General features: G+C 41.5%; 2 protein-coding genes and 2 pseudogenes across 2 annotated transcripts; all 4 read right to left on the reverse strand.

Moving 5' to 3' along the window:
• Window positions 1–399: 399 nt before the first annotated feature.
• Window positions 400–605, reverse strand: LOC123794646 (NADH dehydrogenase [ubiquinone] 1 alpha subcomplex subunit 1 pseudogene; annotated as a pseudogene).
• A 2,801-nt stretch (window positions 606–3,406) lies between these two features.
• On the reverse strand, window positions 3,407–4,371 carry LOC123794579 (olfactory receptor 8S1-like). Its single transcript, XM_045800745.2, is given in 2 exon segments — window positions 3,407–3,906; window positions 3,909–4,371. Coding segments are annotated over 2 exon segments (963 nt in total).
• Window positions 4,372–13,864: 9,493 nt separating this feature from the next.
• On the reverse strand, window positions 13,865–15,648 carry LOC123794578 (26S proteasome regulatory subunit 4 pseudogene; annotated as a pseudogene).
• A 6,913-nt stretch (window positions 15,649–22,561) lies between these two features.
• LOC123794645 (olfactory receptor 8S1-like) lies at window positions 22,562–23,485 on the reverse strand. Its single transcript, XM_045800815.2, has one exon. It carries the CDS (start codon window positions 23,483–23,485, stop codon window positions 22,562–22,564), a length of 924 nt encoding a protein of 307 aa, XP_045656771.1.
• Between the last annotated feature and the right edge of the window lie 1,803 nt (window positions 23,486–25,288).

The following is a 25,288-nucleotide window of genomic DNA, read 5'->3' on the forward strand; positions in this document are numbered from 1 at the left end:
TGTGCTCTATTCAATGACAAAAAGGAAAAATACAGTTTCTCCTAGACAGACACTCCATATTCATTCCTTAAGGCCATGTCACTTGAGAAAAACATTTCTGAACTTTTCCACTCTTAATTCCGCCTTTCCATTCCTGGAAGCTAGTTTAACCAGGGTATGTATCACATAAATTATAAGTACACTAGGCACATAGCCGTTCACTAGTGCCTTTTTTCCCTTACCGTTTTTGCCAGGGCCTGTGTCTAGGAGAAAATTTAATTGTTTGACAACTAGGGTTTAACAATTTAATTTTTTTGTTGTTGTTTTTAATTATGTTCTACATTAATACACTACATAACCTTCTAGACAGTGTAGATGAGCATAACCGAGTTATTTTTCATTACTCAGGGAAATGCTTCCTTAGTCGATATTCTCCAAACCCTTTCACACATAGTAACTCCAGAGATGCGCCTATCTCTTTGTATCAGATTCCACTGATATGGATAATAGGCAACCCTGTTTTCCTTGCCCGCATTACTGAAGCTGTGGATATGCCCAGTGGTTAGGCTGGGGATGATCAAGCACAGAGCCATGATTCCAATCCTAGGGAGAATCTTGAACCACATCCCACCACAGTTGCCAGGGCCTAACTCTTCCTTCCTGACCCCATTAAGATGACTAAACGTCAAGGTTTAGAGTAGCACTTCTTAACTTTAAACTTCTGAGGGAAATATTTTAAATTATTAACCTTCCCTAGTTTCTTTTTTTTAATGTTTCAAGTTTTTATTTAAATTCTAGTTAGTTGACATTCAGTGTAATATTAGTTCCAGCAGTAGAATTTAGTGATTCATCACTTATGTACAGCACCCAGTGCTCAACACAACAAGTGCCCTCCTAATACCCATCACCCATTTGGCCCACCCCCAAACCACCTGCCTCCAGCAACTCTCAGTTTGTTCTCTATAGTTAAGAGAACTATATGTTATATGGTTTGCCTTTCTCTCTCTCTCTTTTTTCTTTCCCTTATGTTCATCTATTTTGTTTCCTAAATTCCAGATATGACTGAAATCATATGGTATTTATCTTCTCTGTCTGACTTATTTTGCTTAGCATAATACACTCTAGCTCTAGCTCCATCCACATTGTTGCAAATGGCTGGATTTCATTCTTTTTGATGGCTGAGTAATACTCCATTGTATATATAGACCACATCTTCCTTTTCCATTCATCGGTCAATGAACATTTGGGCTCTTTCCATAATTTCACTATCGTTGATGATGATGCTATAAACATCAGGGTGCATGTGTCCCTTCAAATCAGTATTTTTGTATCCTTTGGGTAAATACCTAGTAGTGTAATTGCAGGAATGTAGGGTAGTTTTATTCTTAACTTTAAAATTAATTAATTATTTATTTATTTATTTTTGAAAGAAGGAAAGAAACCATGAGCACAAGTGAGGGAAGGGGCAGAGAGAGAGAATACAAAGCAGACTCCTCCCTGAGCCCCATATGGGGCTCAATCTCAGGACCCAAGATCACTACTGAGCAGAAACCAAGAGTCAGATGCACAACTGACTGCTCCATTTAGGAGTCCCTGTTCCTAACTTTTTGAGAAACCTCTATACTGTTTTCCAAAGTGGCTACACCAGTTTATATTCCCACCAGCCGTGTAAGAGGCTTCCCCTTTCTCCATATCCTCGCCAATACCTGTTGTTTCCTGTGTTAATTTTAGCCATTCTGACAGGTGTGAGGTGGTATCTCATTGTGGTTTTGATTTGCATTTCCCTGATGATGAGTGATCTTGAGCAACTTTTCATGTGTCTGTTAGCCATCTGGATACCTTCTTTGGAAAAATGCCTATTCATGTCTTCTGCCTATTTCTTAACTGGATTATTTGGGTTTTTTGGTGTTGAGCTTGTTAAGTTCTTTATAGATTTTGAATACTAATTCTTTATCAGATATTTGTCATTTGCAAATATCTTCTCCCATTCTGAAAGTTGTCTCTTAGTTTTGTTACCTGTTTCCTTTGCTGTGCAGAAGGTTTTTATCTTGAAGAAGTCCCAATAGTTCATTTTTGCTTTCATTTCCCTTGCCTTTGGAGACTTGTCTTGGAAGGAGTTGCAACAGCCAATATCAAAGAGGTTACTGCCTGTGTTCTCTTCTAGGATCTTGATGGTTTCCTGTCTCACACTTAGGTCTTTCATCCATTTTGAATCTATTTTTGTGTATGGTGTAAGAAAGTGGTACAGTTAAATTTTTCTGCATCTTGCTGTCCAGTTTTCCCAACACCATTTGTTGAAGAAACTATCTTTTCTCCATTGGATATTCTTTCCGGCTTTGTTGAAGATTGGTTCACCATATAGTTGTGGGTCCATTTCTGGGTTTTCTATTCAGTTCCATTGATTTATAGGTCTATTTTTGTGCCAGTACCATACTGTTTTGATCACTAAAGCTTGGTAATATAACATGATGTCTGGAATTCTGATGCCTCCAGCTTTGCTTTACTTTTTCAGGATTACTTTGGTTATTTGGGGTCTTTTGTGGTTCCATACAAATTTTAGGATTGTTTGTTCCAGCTCTGTGAAAAATGCTAGTGGTGTTTTGATAGGGATCACATTAAATGTGTAGGTTGCTTTGGGAGGTACAGACATTTTTTCTTTAAGATTTTATTTATTTATGTGACAGAGAGACAGCCAGCAAGAGAGGGAACACAGCAGGGGAGTGGGAGAGGAAGAAGCAGGCTCCCAGCAGAGGAGCCCGATATGGGACTCGATCCCAGAACGCCGGGATCACGCCCTGCGCCGAAGGCAGACACCCAACAACTGCGCCACCCAGGCGCCCTGGGAGGTACAGACATTTTAACAGTATTTGTACTTCCAATCCATGAGCATGGAATATTTTTCCATTTCTTTGTCTCCTCTTCAATTTCTTTCATAAGTTTTCCATAGTTTTCTGAGTACAGAGCCTTTACCTCTCCAGTTAGGTTTATTACTAGGTATCTTGTGGGTTTTGGTGCATCTGCATGGAGTTTTATTGTTTGGTTGACATAGGATTTTTTTCTATTTATCAAGGTTTTATTTAGAAAACTTTTAAGTAGCTGGGATTTTCAAAAGTTAAAACTTCTGTGTAATAAATGCCTCTTGTTTTTGGTTCTTTCTGCAACTCCTCGTAGTCAGATGCTGAATCTCCTGAAATGATCATCATATCCTTTCAACCTAATTATTTTGTTGTCTTACCAATATGTTTTGTGGAAAATTGTTTTCACATTCTCTTCCAACAAATAGAGCACAAACATTCCAAATAAATAGCCCAAATCAAGAACTACTGCCTTAAAATAGTAGGCAGACTCTGTTCAGACAAGCTCTGGAATCTTTCTTCCAAGTTACGTGACACTATGTGTGGGAGAAAGTAGGAACTAAAGAAGAAATTCAAAGGAATACAGTCTTTGTAACCATATCTTTGTCACGACTTAGAGATATTTCCCCCGAAGTCCTTCTGAAAGCTGCCTTCTCCTCTTTGTTCTTTAGGCTGTAGATGAGGGGATTCAGCAAGGGCGTGACTGCACTGTACTGCAAGAAGAGGAGCAAATCCAAGGAGGAGCCAGACATGGGCATAAGGTAGCGAATCACCCCTGAGCCAAAGAACAGGGTCACAGCAATGAGGTGGGAGGAACAGGTGGAGAAGGCCTTGCTTCTGCCTGAGGTGGAGCTGATGCTCAGGATGGTGGACACAATACGGGCATAGGAGAAGAAGATTGGGAGGAAGGTTCCAAGCCCATGCAATAAGATGGAGCAGATCAAGATGTCAACATTGATGGAAATATCAGAGCAGGATAGAGGGAAGAGGGAGGGCAGCTTACAAGTGTAGTGGTGTATGGTTTGGGCCTCACAGAAGTCCAGGGTAAGAGCCAAGAGCACAATCACACTGAATTGAGACATGCCAGGCCCCATGAAGCCAGCACCAGCCTCACACAGAGCTGGCTGCTCATCACCTGGCCATAGAGCAGTGGGTGGCAGATGGCAGCATAGCAGTCATAGGCCATCACTGAGAGCAGACAGGCTTCAGTCCCTGGAGTGATAAACACAAAGAACACCTGGGTTAGGCAGCCCTCTACTGAGATGGTTTTCTTCTCAGACAGAAGGTCCTTCAGGAGCTTGGGCACAGTGACAGAAGAGAAGCAGAGGTCTAGGAAGGACAGGTTACTCAGGAAGAAGTACATGGGAGTGTGAAGGTGGGAATCAGCCCTGATCACCAATATCATCATCAGATTCCCCCTGATGGTCAGAAAGTAAATCCCCTGACCTAACACAAAGAGCAGAGTCTCGATGTGGGGGTCGTTGGACAGCCCACTGAGAACAAACTCAGTGATGGTGCTGTGGTTCCTGCAGGCCATTAGTGGAGGGGATTTCCCTGAATAAAATAGAAATAGGATGAGATCTGTCTGCTTCGGGTCATCACCCCTCTTACCATACTTCCCTCCCTGTTCTGCCTACACTCTGCTCAGATCTCAAACCTGCCCTCACTGTATGTAGGGAAGAGTTTTTATCCTGTTTGGTTATTGTTGATCCTGCGTCACAGTATTTGCATACTTCAAAGAATCCTTTTCCTTTTCCATGGGGATTTAACTATAAAAATGAATCTCTCTTGTTCACCTACACAATCATAGTATTCAGATTCTACTGCATTCTGCTTGAGCTTATGAATCCAAAACATTCCAGCACATATCTGCAGGGTCTTCTAAACCTTCTCTCTTCAATTTCTCAATCATAATTTTTTGTTCAAAATCATCCAATGGATCCTACTAGAGTTGATGTGCATTAGGCGTAGTAGGTACCGTTCTTATGTGGCTCATGAAAAAAATTAAATTTCTTTTAAGATTAGAAAAAAAATGAATATAATACAGAGTAGATTATAATCATCTTGTAAGTTGAAATCATAAAGTATAAATTTTAATATAGTTTTATGGAAAAGGGGCCTAGGAAGGCAAAATTGCCTGGGGCCCATGAAAGTCATCATGTCTCCCTGCTCTTTACTTCATACAGAGCATTTAATTTTAATAAGTGTTTATTAAAAACAGAGTGAGTTCTTAAACATTAATCTAAATTGTTTCAAGGCTGTTCTGTAAGATTGGATAAGAAATTATTAGCCCTGGGGTAAGGAATTTTATCCCCATTTTACCTGTAAGAAGTCTGATATTAAGAGATATTTTATAATGTCATATTGACAACAAGTAGAAAAAAACAGGAAATAAATTCTGTTATTTTTTCTAATTACAGCCCAATGTCAAGGCTTAGTCCACAGTGATGAGAAACACTTTTCTTACTGAACCTTTAAATTCTTCCTCACCTGCCCTTAAACTTTTGGCCATTTTGGCTGCTTTTGATACCAGAAAGGTCTGTTTGTTTCTCTGTCTCTGCTCATCTTCCTCTCTGTGTATTCTCCTCTTAATTCCACTGATCCAGACTCTCAGGGACCTTCCAATGTCACCTATAACCCTGCCTTTTTCCTTATAGCCCATCCCAACTGCTCCCTCCTTGAACTCATAGTTCTCTGTTCAAACCACTGGGCCACTTGCTCTCAGGTACCTTATGTCATAGTCTGAATTATGTGTCTGTCTCTTGTGAGAGATCTATCTCAGTTTTCCACTCCCTATTGTGAGCTCATGAGAATATGGGCCACAACTTGACAATGACAATCACAAATCAGCATTTCTCTGGCTCTGTCTCGCCATTAGCTTCTGATTACCTCTCAAACTTCTGTCTGATTATTTTGGGAGACTCTCTGGGGCATCTCTTGTGTACCTCAGACAAGACCTCTTGACTACCCTCAGCACAGTCTCATCCCTTACTCCATGGGCCCCCACAGCACTGGCACCTGTGGGGAGCACTGCTGACGTTGCTGTCCACCGCTGCTCCCGGCCTGCACACTCACAGCACTGAGACCTGCTGCTGAATTTCAAGGATGTTATGGTCTACACAGAGCACACCGTCTCATGAGGCTGCTCATCCTCTCTCCCATGCTCTCATACTGGTAGAATCACCAAGCACTGTGGCCACCATTGCAAGAAGTAGCTTGTGTTCTTTTTGTGGACATGTTATTCCTTTACTGCCCAGTGAGGGTCAAAAGGAAGAGTCTTATAATTTTCTTTTAAACAACTATTCTCATCTTCTTGCTCTAGGTGTTGGCTGTGTAATCAGGAGGACCAGATAATAGCCATTTAGGTTAATGATGATACTAAGAATCATTTTGACCCCTAACTTCTCAGACTATGTAGTGAGTCACTGCCCTGTGTGAAGATTCCTTCCTCAGTTGGATGTTTGAGGCTAATTTACCAGGATTTTGTTTTCGTCTGAGAATCCACAGTCTGATCCCATAATAGGCTTCTGTCTTCACAGAAATATTTAGTCTTACTGATCCAAAGAGCCCTGGCTCTGACCCATCAAGCTTTTCCAGCAATCTATGACCAGACACTAAATTACATCATGGAATGCCTAAATTCTGATTCCATCAACAAATCCATCAGCCCCACGTCAGTCCATCTCAGACCCAAGTCTGGGTTACCTCTGTGCCAGGACAGATAGGGCAATGTTCACCGTTACGTGTCTGCAGGACATTAGCTTCAATCCAGTGCTGGTGAAGCATCACTGGCTGGAGAAGTTACTTTTGATGATCCTGCGTGGTTAAATTGCAGATACTGTTGAAAGCAAACACTATGTCTGAATCTATACAAGCCAAGCAAAATGGTAAATGGAAGCCATTCTTCCAAAGATCTATGTATTTCAAAATATGTATGGATGTGGCTATCCTGAAAATCACCTCCACTCTTCCATTAGCACTCACAAAAGGCACCTGTCTACAGTGTCCACAGGGGCTTCAAGCTCTCATCTGAAGAACGCTGTAACATCTGCGGAGAATCCTGTTCTATCCTGCCCTACACCCACATTTTCCCTAAATGAAGGCAAGAGAGCTACTTCCCTCATTTGATTTTCAAGTTGTCACAAAGAAAGGAGTCTCCCTCCCCCCCACCACTCACCATTCTTAAACAATACATCAAATTGATGCCTGTGATTTCTTTCATAACCAGGAATAATTCTTTCCATTTAAATCCTAGATCAGGGGCGCCTGGGTGGCTCAGTCGTTAAGCATCTGCCTTCGGCTCAGGGAGTGATCCCAGCGTTCTGGGATCGAGCCCCACATCAGGCTCCTATGCTGGGAGCCTGCTTCTTCCTCTCCCACTCCCCCTGCTTGTGTTCTGTCTCTCACTGGCTGTCTCTCTCTCTCTCTGTCAAATAAATAAAATCTCTTAAAAAATAAAAATATAAAAAATAAATCCTCGATCCATTAACAAAAAAATAAAGCACACTTTTAGTCTCTCTTCTGAAGGGAATATATTGGCTTCATTTAATCCTGAGCTATAGCAGACCAAAGCCAAATGTAGAACATGGATTGTGAGTAGGAGAGGACTAAAGGGAAAAACGGGGAAACTGGCCATGGAGCGGTGGGAGCTGTCAAAGGAAAGGATTTCAGCAGTGTCTTAGATGCACGCCTGTGTCAGCATTTTGCCAACACAGACACTTCACACCATCAGACACCTGGTCCTGTGATTAATTTCTCTTACAAAGACATGCAGCAGGATATTGGGTATGTTTATGATTTTGTGCCTCTCAGGAGGTTAAGAAAAATCAGTATCTTCTCCAATTGAGCTGTTAATAGAGCCAATCACAGATTTACTTCATGGACTTAAGGATCAAGCCCAAAGTTGAGAAAAACTTTGCTAGGAGCTGTGATCTTAATTGCCCTGATCTTACCCAAAGAGGAAGCTACTTGACAGCACATTTCCATTAAATGAGAGAATCTTGGTCTCCTGGGTGGCTCAGTCATTAAGCGTCTGCCTTTGGCTCGGGTCATGATCCCAGGGTCCTGGAATCAACCCCCGCATCGGGCTCCCTACTTAGCGGGAAGTATGCTTCTGCCTCTCCCACAACCCCTCTGCTTATGTTCCCTCTCTCGCTGTCTCTCTCCCTCTGTCAAATAAATAAATAAAATCTTTATATAAAAAAATAATAAGTTAATGAGACAATCTTTAGTGTGTGGAGAAGTGCCTTGTACACTGGCTTCTTAAAGTTGTCTTTGGAATGAAGAAATGAGCAAAAGGTGTGTGAAGGTCAGACTAGGCAAGGAGGCTCCAGGGATCCTGTGAGCTGGGCTGTGGCATTCGGACCCTAGGTGCCTGGGAAGGAATCTGTGTGGGGGAGAAGGGTGTGAGCACTGGGAGCAGGAGGGACCTAAGACGATCTTCATTCACTTGAAGTGATTCTCAGAGCTGCCTCTCCTGCTCCTTCGCAGTATTCACGGTGTCTCAAGGTGACTAGTTCTCAGGTGACTTCAATAACAAGGCCAACAAGTCTACTGTGGTTCTAACTGTTGTACTGAGCAAGCAGGAAAATAAGTGGCTCCAGCAGTGTGGTCCCTATCTCTGATGTCCTCGTTTCATTGCAGGGGTCAGCTTTTTGCAATCCTTTGGGATCCGGAAGCATGAGAGGGTTGTTGCCTAGACTTTTAAATGTGACTGTCTTCAGTGTGAAGCGGGGAGGGAGAGAAAGTGTCCAAAGCAGTTGGAACAAATGCACCATTCAGACAAACAGAGATATAGAGTCCCATCCAGGGAGATGGTCTTTCAGGGAGGGGGATGTTCCCACCTCTGGCTTAGGGACAAGGAATGGGTGTAGCAGGAGCCTCAAGCTTTAGGACAAAGGGAAGGGATCATGAGGTGGAGATGGGGGAAAGGATAAACAACAGAAGTGAAACAGACAGAGGACTTCACAGGCAGAAAACTAGGGGGACCACCAGAAACCCGGCGAAGACATTACCATTCTCCTGGCTTTTCTTGGAGGAGGCAACTCCCTGTGTTCTGTGTTCCCCATCACAAGCAGACACTTAGTAGGTAAATTCCGGTAAGAGAACCCCTGTCAGAAGCATCTCTTTACAGAGTACCTAGCCTATTCTCCTTGCTGTCAGTGAGTGAAGAAAATTAGAATAGTCAAGCTCTGGAAGCACTGGATATATCACAGCATCAGGATTATTCTCCAGCCCACCTTGAAGGAGAGTAGTGACATTCTTCAATGGAGGCCACTATATGAAAAGACAAGGACAACTTGTCTAAAGAAGCTCCTAATCTGAACAACAGGTGCCCATTTTATGAATCCCGTCTCACATGCTCTCGGGTGCAGTAGTGAGCCTGTTCTTCCTTCATTCTGCCTGTGGTTCTGAACCCTCTTCTAAGAGCATCACTGAAAGAAAGAAGCATCTACCAGAACCAATCAGAAGGCCCTCTGGACTTAGGCAGCTGTGGGCTGGGTCAGAGCCCCCAGGGGAAGCTGGGCTGCTGCCCTGTATTCCCTGAAGTCCCAGCCTGAAGCCGAGCTCTGGACTCACTAACCACAGTTTGCACTTAACTAGGAAGGTAAGTTTAGTTGGAGGCACAGGGGCTCTCTCCAGGGTGGTATTATAAGTTTCTGAATTAAGGCAATTATTTAAAGCCTTGAAGAGACCATTACTAGGTTTAGGGTGGAGGTGGGGGTGCTGAACAAAACAAGAGAATAAAAAGAGATTGAAAGGAAAACTGCTGGGAGATGGACGTTTTCCTGATGGCTTCATAGGCCTGAGAATGCCCTGAGAAATCGTGGAGGGAGCTGAGCTGGGACATATTAGTGACCAAAGTCCAGCTCATTTCAAGTGGACATTTGAGTTTTCCTTATTTCTCTAACAGGATTATCCACTATAATAATGAAAGGAGAGGAATTACTCCACCCCGGAATATTATTCACTCTTAGGTTTGTAGAGTTTCTACTTTAAGCATATAATGAATTTTAAAGAGTTTATTAAATAGTAGTACTTTGAAGTATGTAATGAATTGTTTGTAGTAAGTCATACAGAGGGTTTTCATTTTATTTTTTATTTTTATTTATTTCATTTTATTTTTTTCAGTAATAATTTAACAGATTTTTTCAATGAATAAACTCAAAATTTTATTTCTTTTTTAAGGCTGAGTAGAGTCATCAACACTTCCATGGGGCTTCCATATAAGTAACAAACAAGGAGGCCATATTACCCTTAACATAAAGTGATGCAAACATCGATAAAATATGCATTCATCCTTTCTTCAGTAAAAAGTGAGTGCCAGGCAGGACACAGATGTGAGATCCCAGAATGAATAAGATGTGTTCTTTCTCATCCATCTAAGTGTTCTACGTGGGAATAGGCATTATCTTTAAATGTCCTCCTTTTTTTTCCCCCTCCATCATTCAGTTTTATTGAGCAGCTGTTAGGTGTCAGGCACTGGAGACACAGCTGTGAGCAGCACAGAGATCTCTGCCCTCCTGTAATCCCCACTCTGCAGGTAATACATACATAACCCAACGTGCAGTGATGCGATGGCCAGCACCACCAAGAACCACAGGATAAGGAGACAGAGTGATGGGTGGTGCTGTTTGATAGAGGAGGTGAAACAAGGAGGAGGCAGCATTTGAGCAGGGACCTGAATGAAGGGACAGAGAGCCACGTGAATTTGGAGGGGGTGACAGCAAGTGCAAAGGCCCTCAGGTGGGACTTGCTGGTAAGTTGTTCAGAACTGGGTATCAGGTGTCAGATGTCCATAGTGGCGACATGACGTGGTTTCCTCGGGTTGTGCAGATGGGATGAAGGATTCCTGTGGCTTGCAGATTTTGTGTCACTAGGGGATTAAATGCCTGACTACCAAGTTTCATCCAACTCCTTGGCCAGGGGAGGCCTTGATTGACAAGTCCATGGTAGCATAGGGGTGACAGTTTCCCCAAAGGGAAATAGGCATTGTCATCAGAAGGAGGGACAGATGGCTGGTGAGCAGATAAAAGCCTGAACTGTTCCCAAATGGAGGCAGACAGTGTGGCGTGGAGGCTGGGTGTCTGTCACCCACGCACTGCCTGCTGGTTCACTTCTTGCCCCTCCCCTAGCCTCAAGATGTGACCAACCTCACTGTGGCTGGCTTTGCTCCTGTGAGGCTCAGGACCAGCAGCTGCATTCACTTCAGCCCTGGAGGGGAGGGGGAGCTGGGGTGCGGGTATGTCTGTCAGGGTAGGAGCAGCAGCTTGGTTGGTCCATCCACACTCACTAAGCATGTGCTCTGGGCTGGTCCTGATGTTTTATGGGCTCACAGCCCACAGGAGACCAGATCCCACACCACAGAGACAGCCCAGCCTGGTCAGGGCTATGATGGGAAAGCTTGAGGGTCTGGTGCTGGGGAGCCCAGTGGTGGAGGGGGAAAGTAAGCAGTTAAAGAGGGCGTTGGAAGGTGCCCTGAGTGGACGCAGCATATGAGGGGAGAGCACAACCTTGGGGACTAGTGACATTGTCTTCCCTCCCCAGGTCACTGAGGCATGAAGAGGGGCCAGGACAGCTAGACTGTGCACATCTCCCAGGACCCTAGAAAGGTGACCTGGGAGGCTGTGTGAAGGCCTGGGGAGGGGCATGTGGAGGAGAACCCCACCCAGCCTGACCTCCTGCCTCCCCACCAGGCTGCACTGGTGTGGTGAAGGACAACACAGAGTCCATGGTCAGAGGGGAGCTGCTGTCCACCTGCCAGACCATCTTTGTGGCCCCTTCACTCACACAGCGTACAGCTGGGTCAAGGCAGGGCTAGGAGGGGGTTGGTGAGTGATGAGGGGCCCTACTTACCCCACTTGTTCTGTTCCCACAGGACCCCCCGCCTCCCAGGTGGCATGAATGAAACCGCTATGGAGGCGTAAAGGTGAATGGAAAGTAAGGTGGACACACTAGAGCTTCAGCAAGGCCCGCCTTTGCTGGATACATTTTTCTCTTCCTCATTCTAGAAGCATCCCGTCCCCTTCACTTCTGTGTCTGTAGAATCCTTTGTTCCAGGCTCTTGGTATTGTTGTTCACGTCCTGATGTCAATGTAGACTTACAATGACCTGGATAGCTGGTGGCATGGCTAGTCATGAGAACACTTTGAAGACATGATGAAGGCAGCTGGCCACATTTACCAGATTCGTATTGAAACTGCCCAGATCCCATGTTTTCCCAGACAGCCCTCAGCCTTTTAGCCCTAGCAGGCATGCAGTCTTAGAGGCATTAGCCTGCTGCATCCTCCTTAGCCTTGCAAAGTAATAAACTCTCTTCCTTCTTCATACCTAAACTCTGTCTTCACGATACATATTTCTGCTCTGGAGCAGAATGGTCGGTTTTTGACAACATGACCTTGCCTTGTACAGCTCCCAGATGCCCATACATGGTTTCTGAACTCTTCTCCAGGATGGTGAGTGCTCCCCAAGGGGCAGGGAGGAGGGGCCGTGTGGGGGGACCTAGACAGGACAGAACAGACTCCCATCTCTCTGACTCCAGGAGCCACACTCCTGCCCAGAGTGATGCCCACGACCCAGAAACCCTACTGTGGTCATTACAGGGCCAGGAACTGGGAGGGCAGGGTTTCCTGAACACTGGGTATGTGTGCCCATGTGTATATGGTTATGCTGGGTGTCTGGGGATGGTGGGATCTCTATGGCCCACGCTGAATGCTCTGCTCCCAGTTCCAGGCTGGTCTTTTGAAGCAAGCATGGCTGGGATGGGGAGCAAAGTAATCTCTCCAACCCCCTCCCACCACAGTAGCATGTTACAATTGAGACATGGACTTGGGGACAGATCGGGGGTGACCTTGGTCATGTGACTGGTTGTGTGACCTTGAGCAGGTAACCTCCCATCTCTGCTTTTCCATCCCCTAAGCTGTGAAATGGAGGCCCTTGGATGGGGCTAGTGTAGGGTGAAACTTCCTGGTCCACCTGGTGTTCAGTGTTGTTCTGGAAGCATTTAGTATGTTCCCGTGATCACCACACTCGCTCTCCATACTTTGCCCCCAACGGGGCTGTATCTGCAAGTGGTGCGGCAGATAGGCGTCATCTGCAGACATGGTAAGTGGTCTGAAGCTGATGAATGGGCATGAATGCTCTCCTTTTGGGGCCCCATCTTTGTGGTTACTGTTTTTTCTTTAAAACTAACCGCATCTCCCTGTACCTGCTTATAGCCAACTTTGGAGGGGTCAGGGAAGGCCTCCTGAAGAAGGAAACATCTGTGCCAGGGCCTCTGAGTAGTAGGTTTCGGGTCCATCCAGTTGCAGGGGTGGTGGAGCACCATAGGGCTGGAGTGGCCAAGGTATGGATGACTATTCCAGTTGGTGTGCCTGGGCCGTCAGGAGGACGGCTGGAGGCCAGTGCATGTAGCCCTTTGTCCCTCTCAGGTTCCTATAAAGCATAATATCTGACAGCATGTCAGGAAATAAATATCTCAATTCTAGGAAGCAAACAGTACTCCCTGTACTAAAGGCCAATTTAGTGTGATTTTTGTGGTGTTAAAAAGCATTGATCCTAGACTGGCATTGCATATGTAAAATATGAGTTTAAATAAGGTAAGAGGCAGTTTAGGTCTTGACGTGACTAGGTGAGTGGTGGGACAGCTGATGGAGTGATAGTGGTTTGGTTCATCCTTGTTGGTAGGTAAGGAAAAGGAAGGCATTTGTGAGTGGGACTACATCTTCTTGAGTCCCTAGTTAATCCAGAGAAGGTCTACTTTAATCTTATTTATTTATTTATTTATTTGTTCGTTCATTCATTCATTCATTCATTCATTCATTCATTCAGAAGGAGCATGCTTTATTGGGGAGACCTGACCTGCAGATGAAGGCAGCCCCATGGTTATCCTATATATCACACTCAAAAATGTACTCAGGTTTTGCTAAGAGAGTCAACTGGAACATTAGTTCCTTTGGGCAACGTACCAACCTCATCCATCGAGGGGTGTGGACACTTCCAACCATTACCTTGAAGGTAACTGTAGTCTGTTAGAGATAGAACCCCTCAGGGGTGCCTTCTTGTTTTTCATAAAAAACATTTCTTTAGATTTTTTGATGTCTTCTTTTGTTACTTTCATTCTACATTCTCTCAAGGCCATCAGACCAGCTTCTCTATAGATTGCCTTGATGTCAGCACCAGAGAGGTCATCTTTAGCCATGATCAAGTCATCCAGGGTTATATCATCAGTCAACGTCATCATGCTTATGGATCTGAAAGATGTGCTTTTGGTTGGGCAGGGGAACTTAAGTTACCTGTCAGTGAGGCCTGGTCTGACAAGCGCTAGATCCAAAGTTTCTCTTCAGTTTGTGGCCATGATAACTTTCACATCACCCCTTGAATCCAATCCATCCAACTGGTTCAACAGTTCCAACATTGTTCATTGAATTTCTCTCACCACTGGCATTTAAGTCATATTTTTTTGTTCCAATGGCATCAATTTCATCAATAAACCCAATGGATCGTGCATGTTTTTTCCCAACTCGGAACAATTCCTGAATGAGTTTGGACTTATCCCCTAGGTATTTTTGAATAAGTTCAGAGTCAGCCATTCTTAAGAAAGTGGGTGAAGTTTGGCTTGCTACTTCTTTGGCTAATAAGGTTTTACCTGGGTCAGGATGACCATAGAGAATGACCCCCCTCTTTGGGGGCTTTATATCCATCTCTTCATAATATTACAATTAGTGAGAGGAAGCTCCTCAGATTCCTCAATTTCTTGGATTTGGCTCTCCAACTCCCCAGTATCAGCATAGGTTTCCTGGGGGTCCTTTTCTACCTTTGTCACTGAGACCAAGGGATCCATATCATCCATGAGCACCCCTATGACAGCATGCACCTTGTGGTTGAGCAGGATGGAGCACCCTGGTTCCACCAGATCCTTGTCTACGAAGTAAAGAATACTGATTTAGTGTTCTGAACCCACAGCTATAGACACGTTGGCATCATTGTCATCAATGATTTCTTCTATGGTTCTTCTATTGGGGTCCCCCTCAGACCATCCACCTTTCATCTTTTCTCCTCTTGCTTTTCTTCTAAAGGCTACATTTCAAATGAATTCTTTCTCCATGAGAAGATAGTCTCAATTCACTCTAATTTCAGTATATTTAACAGGCACTAAGTGCGAGGTGTCACCAGTGGCAGCTTACTGGAAGCATCTGGTCCCTTTGTTTTCTTCTTTTTCCCCACTCTAGGTGGTATAGGAGGTTCATATTTCTTTTTCTTATCCTTGTCATCTTCTTGCCACTTCCAGGGCCATGACTACCACTCTTTGACCCATCTTGCTTCGGCCACTGGGACTGCCACTGTGAGACTAATCACTTTTATTTGTTTATGTTTTTATGTAGGATTTAAAAAACAATGTAATCAGGGTTAAGGGGCAAATGGGTGGCACAGTCATTGAGCATCCGACTCTCGGTTTCAGCTTAGGTTGTAATCTCAGGGTTGTGAGATTGAGTCCTGCATTGGGATCCATGGTCAGCACCAAGTCTGCCTGAGGTTCTCTCTGCCTCTCCCTATGCCCCTCCTGCTTGTGTGCACGCGCTCTCTCTCTCTCAAATAAATAAATAAAGCTTTTAAAATAATATTAATATAATCAGGGTTAAAATAGGTTTGAAAACATTTGATCTGGTTAGCCCTTTATTTTTTTTCAAGTTTTCATTTAAATTTCAGTTAGTTAACATATGATGTAATATTAATTTCAGGTGTGTAATAGTGATTCAACATATGCATACATCACCTGGTGCTTATCAGGACAAGTGCTCTCTTTAATCCCCATCCTCTATTTAACCCATCCCCATCCCCACCTCCCTCTGCTAACCATTAGTTTGTTTTCCATAGTTAAGCATCTATTTTTTGCTTTGTCTTTCTCTTTTCTCCCCCTATGATTGTCTCTTTTGTTTCTTAAATTCAATATGTGAGTGAAATAATATGGTCTTTATCTTTCTCTGACTTATTTCACTTTGCATTATATTCTCCAGCTCCATCCATGTCCTTGCAAATGGCAAGATTTCATTCTTTTTTATGATTTAGTAGTATTCCATCATACATATATACCACATACTCTTTATTCACTTATCAGTTGATGAATACTTGGGCTGTTTCCCTATTTTGACTATTGTAGATAATGCTGATATAAATGTTGGGTTGCATGGATCCCATGAATTAGTATTTTTATAGTCTTTGTAGCCCTTTTTTTTATTTTATTTTGGGGGGGGTCTTAACTGTTCTGATTTATTAATTAGGGCTCTTAATAAGCCACCCCCAAATTGTACATATTTTGGCCTTCCCATTTTACTGAAGAATATTATACCATCTTTATTTTTAAATATTTTCTTTTTTTTGCCATCTTTAAAACCATTAACTATTTAATAAAATATCAGAATAACCTTTTCTATTTTAAAGGGTACTATACAATTACAGCACATTGTCTGTTGCATTCATCTTACTAATCCTTTTTTTAATAATAATTTTTTATTATGTTATGTTAGTCACCATACAGTACATCCTTAGTTTTTGATGTAGTGTTCCATGATTCATTATTTGCATATAGCACCCAGTGCACCGTGCAATATGTGCCCTCCTTAATACCCATCACCGGGCTATCCCAATCCCCCACCTCCCTCCCCTCTAAAGCCTTCAGTGTGTTTCCCAGAGTCCATAGTCTCTCGTGGTTCATTCCCCTTTCTGTTTACCCCCCCTTCATTCTTCCTTTCCTTCTCCTACCAATCTCCCTGCTATTTCTTATGTTCCATAAATGAGTGAACCATATGATAATTGTCTTTCTCTGCTTGACTTATTTCACTTAGCATAATCTCCTCCAGTCCTGTCCATGCTGCTGCAAATGTTATGTAAAGTTCTTTCTGATGGCTGAGTTATATTCCATTGTATATATGGACCACACCTTCTTAATGCAGTCATCTGTTGAAGGGCATCTCGGCTCCTTCCACAATTTAGCTATTGTGGACAATGCTGCTATGAACATTGGGGTACATATGGCCCTTCTCTTCACTACGTCTTTATCTTTGGGGTAAATACCCAGTAGTGCAATTGCTGGATCATAGGGTAGATCTATTTTTAACTTTTTAAGGGACCTCCACACTGTTTTCCAGAGTGACTGTAACAACTTTCATTCCCACCAACAGTGTAAGAGGGATCCCCTTTCTCCACATCCTCTCCAACATTTGTTGTTTCTTGTTTTGTCAATTGTTGCCATTCTAACTGGTGTAAGGTGGTATCTCAGTGTGGTTTTGATTTGAATGTAGCCCTTTATTTTAAATGAGAAAATATAGGGGTGCCTGTGTGGCTCAGTCGGTTAAGCATCCAACTCTTTTTTTTTTTTTTAATGATTTTTTATTATATTATGTTAGTCACCATACTGTAAGCATCCAACTCTTGATTTGGGTTAAGGTCATGATCTCGGGGTGGTAAGATCAAGCCCTGTGTTGGGCTCCATGCTCAGCAGGGAGTCTGCCTGTCCCTCTCCCTCTGCCCACCCCCCCCTCTCTAAAATAAATAAATAAATAAATAATAAAATACATCTTTTAAAAAAAGTCTTCAACACATTGAAATCTGGCTTTCACCCACTACCATTCCCACTGTTACTGATTTTACACATTTATGGAAGAGAATATTTCAGAGCATGAGAAGCTACTCAGGTGTAGACTGCCCAGGTTTAAATTGGTCCAAACCAGTTCTCCTCAAGTTTAATCACTGAAAAACCCATTTACATGAATGTGCATTTGCCGAAAATCTCTACTAGCAAATTAGATTTCACATGTGAGGGATAGGTTCAGTTGCTCTGGGGACCTGACCAATTCTTAATGCTGTTTTTCTATTTTTTTTCTTTTAACATTTTCAGGATTTTAAAGTCCAACACCTCTTAATACAATAGACCAACAAATACTGTAGATTATTCTAAGCAGCAAGGTCATGCAAATAGAGAATTGTCATGCAAATAGACTTCTTAAGGACATGCAAATAGACGATTCTAAGTAGCAAAGCTGAAGGTGAGTTCATATAGAGAACATTCCCTTGTAAATTGAGGACAAAATACAGTATTTCTTATTTGTTCTTTTGCCTGACATAATGGGTATAAAAAGCAAAACATAGATGAAAGGAGACTGAAGTTTCCCACCTCCTCATCAAGACTTGAAGACTACTGCCTCTAGCTTTGATTTTCTTTTTCAACATTACTTTGGCTATTTGGGGTCTTTTCTGGTTCCAAACAAATTTTGGATTGTTTGTTTCAGCTCTGTGAAAAATGCTGGTGGTATTTTGATAGGGATTGCATTGAATGTGTAAATTGCTTGGGGTAGCATAGACATTTTAACAATATTTGTTCTTCCTTTTCACGGTCATGGAATGTATTTTCGTTTCTTTGTGTCTTCCTCAATGTCTTTCATAAGCGTTCTATAGCTTTCAGACAATTCCAACTTCAAGCTGTATTACAGAGCTGTAATCATCAAGACAGTATGATGCTATCACAAAAATAGACACATAGATCGATGGAACAGGATAGAGAACCCAGAAATTGGCCCTCAACTCTATGGTCAACTAATCTTCAACAAAGCAGGAAAGAATACCCAATGGAAAAAAGTCTCTTCAGCAAATGGTGTCAGAAAACTGGACAGCCACATGCAGAAGAATGAAACTGGATGACTTTCTTACATCATACATAAAAATAAATTCATAATGGATGAAAGACCTAAATGTGAGACAGAAATCCATCAAAATCCTGCAGGAGAACACAGGCACCAACTTCTTTGACCTTGGCCACAGCAATTTCTTCCTAGACATGTATCCAGAGGTGAGGGAAACAAAAGCAAAAATGAACTATTGGGACTTCATCAGCATGAGGAAACAATAACAAAACTAAAAGGCAATGTATGGAATGGAAGAGGATATTCCCAAGTGACATATGATAAAGGGCTAGCATCCAACATCTGTAAAGAACTTCTCAAACTCAACACCCAAAAAACAAATAATGCAGTCAAAAAAAGGGCAAAAGACATAAACAGACATTTCTCCAAAGAATTCATACAAATGGCCAAAAACACATGAAAAAATGCTCAACATCAATCAGTATCAGGGAAATATAAATCAAAACCATAATGAGATACCACCTCATTCTGGTCAGAATGGCTAAAATTGACAACTCAGGAAACAGCAGATGTTGGCGAGGATGCAGAGAAAGGGGAACATTCTTAACTTGTTGGTGGGAATGCAAGCTGGCGCAGTCACTCTGGAAAACAGTATGGAGGTTCCTCAAAAAGTTAAAAATAGAACTACCCTATGACCCAGCAATTTCAATACTAGATATTTATCCAAAGGATACAAACATAGTGATTCAAAGGGGCACGTGCACCCCAATGTTTATAGCAGCAATGTCCACAATAGATAAACTATGGAAAAAGCCCATATGTCCATAAACAGATGAATGGATAAAAAAAGATGTGATACACACACACACACACACACACACACACACACAGAGGAATATTACTCAGCCATCAAAAATAATGAAACCTTGACATTTGCAGCCACATGGATGGAACTAGAGGGTATTATGCTAAGCGAAATAAGCCAACCAGAGAAAGATAAATACCATATGATTTCACTCATATGTGGAATTTAAGAAACAAAACAGATGAACAGAGGGAAAGGGAAGGAAAAATAAAACAAGATAAAAACAGAGAGGGAGGCAAACCATAAGAGACTCTTAACTATAGGAAATACACAGGGTTACTGGAGGGGTGGTCGGTGGGGAAATGGGTAATTGAGTGATGGGCATTAAGGAGGACACTTGATGTAATTACCATTAGGTGTTATATGCAACTGATAAATCACTAAATAATACACTATATGTTAACTAAGTTGAATTTAAACAAAAAAAATTTTAAAAGATTTGAAGACTGAATATTTTAAATTTTTAGCATTTTGAATGGTTTCATTTATGTAAAGTTCAAGAACAGGCTAAAGTAATAATTTTACTTCTAGCTTTGGTTTGTGTTGTGTAAGACCATGATCCCTAGAACTGAAGATGCTTGGACAACTGTTTTGTGCGAGTCTCAACTGTTTTGGATCATTGAACTGTTGACTAGAAATGTCTGGGCCCCATGAACTTCCCACAATCTTCCCTTTCCAAATCAGTTTTATGACTGGGTGGCCCCTTGTGGTTCTTATTATGACTAGAGATGCCCTCCAGCAACAACCATCAGGAAACTTTGAAAAAAATGAAAATTTATTACTTAAAAGACCTGGAAATTACATAGGCCCCTGGGCCCACATGGTGAAGTCTTTGGGGGAGGGAAAGAGAGAGAGAGGGAGAGAATGCCTGGGTTCTCTTTTTATGGGGTTTAAGAGTGGGGTCCTGGGGTTTCTTGGTCTCTCTCTCTGTTGGTGAATTTTAATACAAGAGTGGGAATTTAAAGTGCAGGAAGAAAAAAAAAAAAAAGAGGCTCAAATGGTCAGTTGTGGAAAAGAACCAGCATCTCTGTATCTAGTGGTTAGCTGGCAGTGTGTTTATTCAAGGTGCTTCAGCAACCAAAGCCTAAGTTAGGCCCTTGCATTACAAGATAAAACAAGTCTCAAGGCTACCCTACAACAAGGCTGAGGATGAAATCAATGCATGAAGATGGCATAGCACATGGATGGAAGGAACCCGCATCATTGATGATCTGATTGAGCTACTCAAGTAGCTGTGGAGCTATGTATCTCCAGAACTATTGCTAGTTCAATGATAAGTCTTTTTACAGTTTCTGTTTTTGTTAACCACATTTTGGTCACTTGAAGACGCCTAATGAATACATTCTCCGCTGATTCAAGCACCTCTTGTGTCATTTAGTTCAGTTTTGTTTCTTTACTCATATGGGCTCTGAGTGTTTATTAAGTTTAATCCTGACATTTCATATTGATCTTGCCATAGCAAATGTATATTTTTATAAGTTACATTTTTTTATTTAACTCTTATTGAGTAATAGAAAAACTGTTGAGTGTAAGAATATTCAAAACTTTTTTGCCTTTCTGAACTCTCTTGGAATACTAATAATTTTTCATTTCTGATAGAGATTTCTTAGATTTCTGGATAGATAATCATTATCACCTCTGATATTTGTAGATCCTTCCCTTCCAAATTTAAATATCGTCTTCTGATCTTGTTTCACTGCATTGGAGGGAAATTGCACAATGTTTTTAAGTAATATGAGTGGTAGTGTTGTTTGTTTTATTAAAGTATAATTTCTTCAATCTGATATTATCTGTCATTATCATGAAGCATGTGGTCAAATATTGCTTAATGTTAAATACTTTGTATTAAAGAGAGAATCATTAGAATTTTTTATTGTTAATATTTGAGGTCACAAGGGATGTCAAATTTTATTTTCATGCCTATTAAGAATCTATTAGGGTGGACATATGATTATTCTCATTTTAACCTACTGATTTAAGGTATCAAACCAATAACAAAGTTTGCTTGATCTTGGATTATTATTTAGATTGTTATTCTTTCAGTACACTTTACACTTGATTTTAGCCATAAGGCTGAGAAGCTATTCAGTATACTTTCAGATTCAACAGATTAATATTCCATTTAGATTTGTTGTCTGTATATTCATTACAGGATGATAATATTTCAGGTTTGAGTCAGAGTTACTTTAGCTCTGAAAATGCATTGACATCTTTCCCTATTATTCTGCACTCTAAACAATTCATATAACATTGAAGTTTGGACTCATTTGAAAAAGTATCCGTGCTTGTTGTCCTTTTGAGGTAAGTTTTGTTTTGTTTTGTTTTGTTTTGACATATCTAATGGCTCAATTTTCTTTTTCTTGAGTTACATATTCCTTAAATAAAACAAAAGCCGACTTTTCAAATTTATTGAGATGTATTTCCTTAAACTTTTTATTTTTTATACCTGTTGTATTATTGTTTTTCTTTCTTTTTTTGGATATATTCTGCAGAGTTATATCAAATTTTATAGATCTTTTTGAATGACGACAGCCTTCATTTATTTCCCAATTCTGTTTTTCTGTTTTCTGACTTGTTAATTTGTGCTTTTAGTTTCTTCGTCCTCCTTTTCATATGTTAGCTTTTCTTATCTGTCTAATGCTTGGATTTGACCTTTAGAAACTTAAATTTTTTTCTTGTTTATTAATGAATTCATATAAGGATAGATAGATTAAAATAATGGTTATATTGGCAATATTTTGTAACTTTAGTATATAATGTTCTCATGTTCATAACATTCTACACAGAGTTTTGGTTTGTTTTGGCATAGGATTTTTTCTCTATTTACCAATGTTTTATATAGAAAACTTACCAGGAGTTGGGATTTGCAAAGGTTAAAACTTCTGTGTAATAAATGCCTCCCTTGTTTTTAGTTCTTTCTGCAACTCCTCACTCCTGAATCTCCTGAAATGATCATCATATCTTTTCAGCCTAATTATTTTGTTGTCTGCTCAATCTGTTTTGCAGAAAATTGTCTTCACGTTCTCTTCCAACCAGCAGAGCACAGACTTTCCAAATAAGGAACCCAAATCAAGAACTACTACCTTAGAATAATAGGCAGGCTCTGTTCAGACAAGCTCTGGAATCTTTCTTCAAAGTTATGTGACACTGTGTATGGGAGAAAGTGGGAAGAAAAGAAGAAATGCAAAGGAACACAATCTTTATAACTGTGTCTTTGTCACTACTTAGAGATATTTTCCCAGTGTCCTTCTGATAGCCGCCTTCACCTCTTTGTTCTTTAGGCTGTAGATGAGGGGATTCAGCAAGGGCGTGACTGCACTGTACTGCAAGGAGATGAGCAAATCCAAAGAGGAACCCAAGGGAGGCATGAGATAACAAAGAAAACCTGAACCAAAGAACAGAGTCACTGCAATGAGGTGGGAGGAACAGGTGGAGAAGGCCTTGCTTCTGCCTGAGGTGGAGCTGATGCTCAGGATGGTGGAGATAATACGAGCATAGGAGAAGAAGATTGGAAGGAAGGTGCCAAGCCCATGCAATAAAGTGGAAGAGAGCAGGATATTGGTAGTGATGGAGATATCAGAACATGACAGAGGGAAAAGGGGAGGCAGTTCACAGGTGTAGTGGTGTATAGTTTGGGCCTCACAGAAGTCCAGGTTAATAGCCAAAAGTACAATGACAAATGCATTGAGAGAAGCCAGGCCCCATGAGGCCAGCACCAGCCTCACACAGAGCTGGCTGTTCATCACCTGGCCATAGAGCAGTGGGTGGCAGATGGCAGCATAGCGGTCATAGGCCATCACTGAGAGCAGACAGGCTTCAGTCCCCGCACTAAAAAACACAAAGAACACCTGAGTCAGGCAGCCCTCTACTGAGATGGTTTTCTTCTCAGATAGAAGGTCCTTCAGTAGCTTGGGCACAGTGACAGAAGAGAAGCAGAGGTCCATGAATGACAGGTTACTCAGGAAGAAGTACATGGGTGTATGGAGGCGGGAATCAGCTCTGATTACCAGCAGCAGCATCAGATTCCCCATCATGGTCAAGAGGTAAATCCCCAGGAAGAACACAAAGAGCAGAGCCTCAACGTGGGGGTCGTTGGACAACCCAAGAAGAATAAACTCAGTGATGGTGCTGTGGTTCCTCCAGGCCATTTGTGGAGGATATTTCCTTGGAATAAAATAGAAAGGGGGTGATATCACCTATGATTGTTCCATTTTTTAGGGCATCATTATGTCTTATATATCCCTCCCACCCTGCTTAGTCTGACCTTGTGCTCAGGTATTTCAAAGCTGCCCTCACTGTATCTCAGGAAGAGTTTTTATCCCTTCTTGTTCGGTCTTCATGTAATTTAGAGAATTCTGTTCCTGTTTCACAGGAATTTACTTGATAAATAATATTGCTGGCTCATTTACACATTAGCATTACTCACTTTTCACTGCATGCTCCAAAGTTCAGAAATCCTTACAGTCATGTTTCAAAAACTGTTATATGACATATCTACAGCAAATATTCTAAACCTTTTTTCTTCTTTTCATTCTTCTTGTTCAAAATAATCCATCTTCTTACTTCCTAAACAGCACATTAAACTTTAATAGCTTTTTTTAATATATATACAGAGTATACCAAAAAATCCTATTTGTTCTCACAGCAATTCTTGGAGTATTTCATGCATGTAAATTTTCCCTATTTTACCCCGGAGGAAGGTGATATTGAGTCCTGTTGAGAACCAGTAGAAAAGCCAGGAAATAAATTCCCTAGTTTTCTCCTAACTCTCATCCCAGTGTCTAGGCCTAAGTCCAGGAATGAAGACCACTTTTCCTCCCTTGACATTCAGATTTTCTCCTCATTTGTCCTTAACCTTTATTTTAGTTTTTTTGGCCATTTTTGATATTAGAAAGGCTTATATATTTTTGTGTCTTTGATTACATTGTTCTCCTTCCAGATGTTCTCCTTCTTTATTCCACTGACCTGCATTTTCAACTGCCTTCCAGCCTCCTCTCAAATCCTGCTATTTCCTTGTCAAGTGTACTTAAAAACCTGATTCTATTAATAAGTCCATCACCCCAAGCTGAAGCTCATCTTAGACCCAAGTCTAGGTTACCTGTATGCCTGGGGCAAACAGTGCAATGTCTTCCTTGGTGTGACTTCGACTAGATCCAGTGGTGGTGAAGCATTAAACAGCTGAAGGATTTACTTTTGAGAATCTTGCATGGATAAAATTGTAAACACTGTTGAAAGCAAACATTTTACTTGGAATCTACTCAATTGAAGTAAAAAGGTAGGTTCGTTTTATGCTTTTCAAAGATTTGGAGAGCACCAGGGATTTGTGCATAGGTCTATCCTGAAAATAGTTTCCAGTTTTCTTTTACTCATAAGGTGGTGCCTGACCACAGTATCTTTGGGGAGTCCAGGGTCTCATCTAAGAAGACTAGCATTTTTGCAAAATTATTTTTCATTAGTGTGCTAACATCCACATTTTGTATGGATGAAGGCAAGAGCTATTTTTATCATATGATCTTGGGGTCTCACCCTCCTCACCATCCTAAACAGCAACTCAAACTGAGTCCAGGGATTTCTTTAATGACCAAGGACAAAGTCTTCCTTTCAATTTTAGATTACATTCCAAGCATGAAAATAAATCAACTTTAAACAGGAAAATGAATATCAGCTTTCACTTACTATTTAGAATGAGAGACATTTCTAGCTTTATTTCGTACTGACACAAGAGAGACTGATGTCAGATTTACACGTGGGCGAGAACAAAAGACTAAAACAAGGGGTAGTTGAAAGGGTAAAATATGTAAATAAGAGGATTTCTGAAGTGTTCTAGACAAGGCTTGCCCACACTGGTTTTTGGATATATTAAGAATAAGTGAATGAAGGGTGTTTGGAAGGTCAGTTTCCAAATGTCTTGAGGCTTCCTGGGGCTGGGTGCCATGTTTTGACCTTATGTG

This window comes from Ursus americanus, chromosome 25 (genome assembly GCF_024610735.1).
Source record: "Ursus americanus isolate L20-20 chromosome 25, mUrsAme1.1.p, whole genome shotgun sequence".
Lineage (NCBI taxonomy): Eukaryota > Metazoa > Chordata > Mammalia > Carnivora > Ursidae > Ursus > Ursus americanus.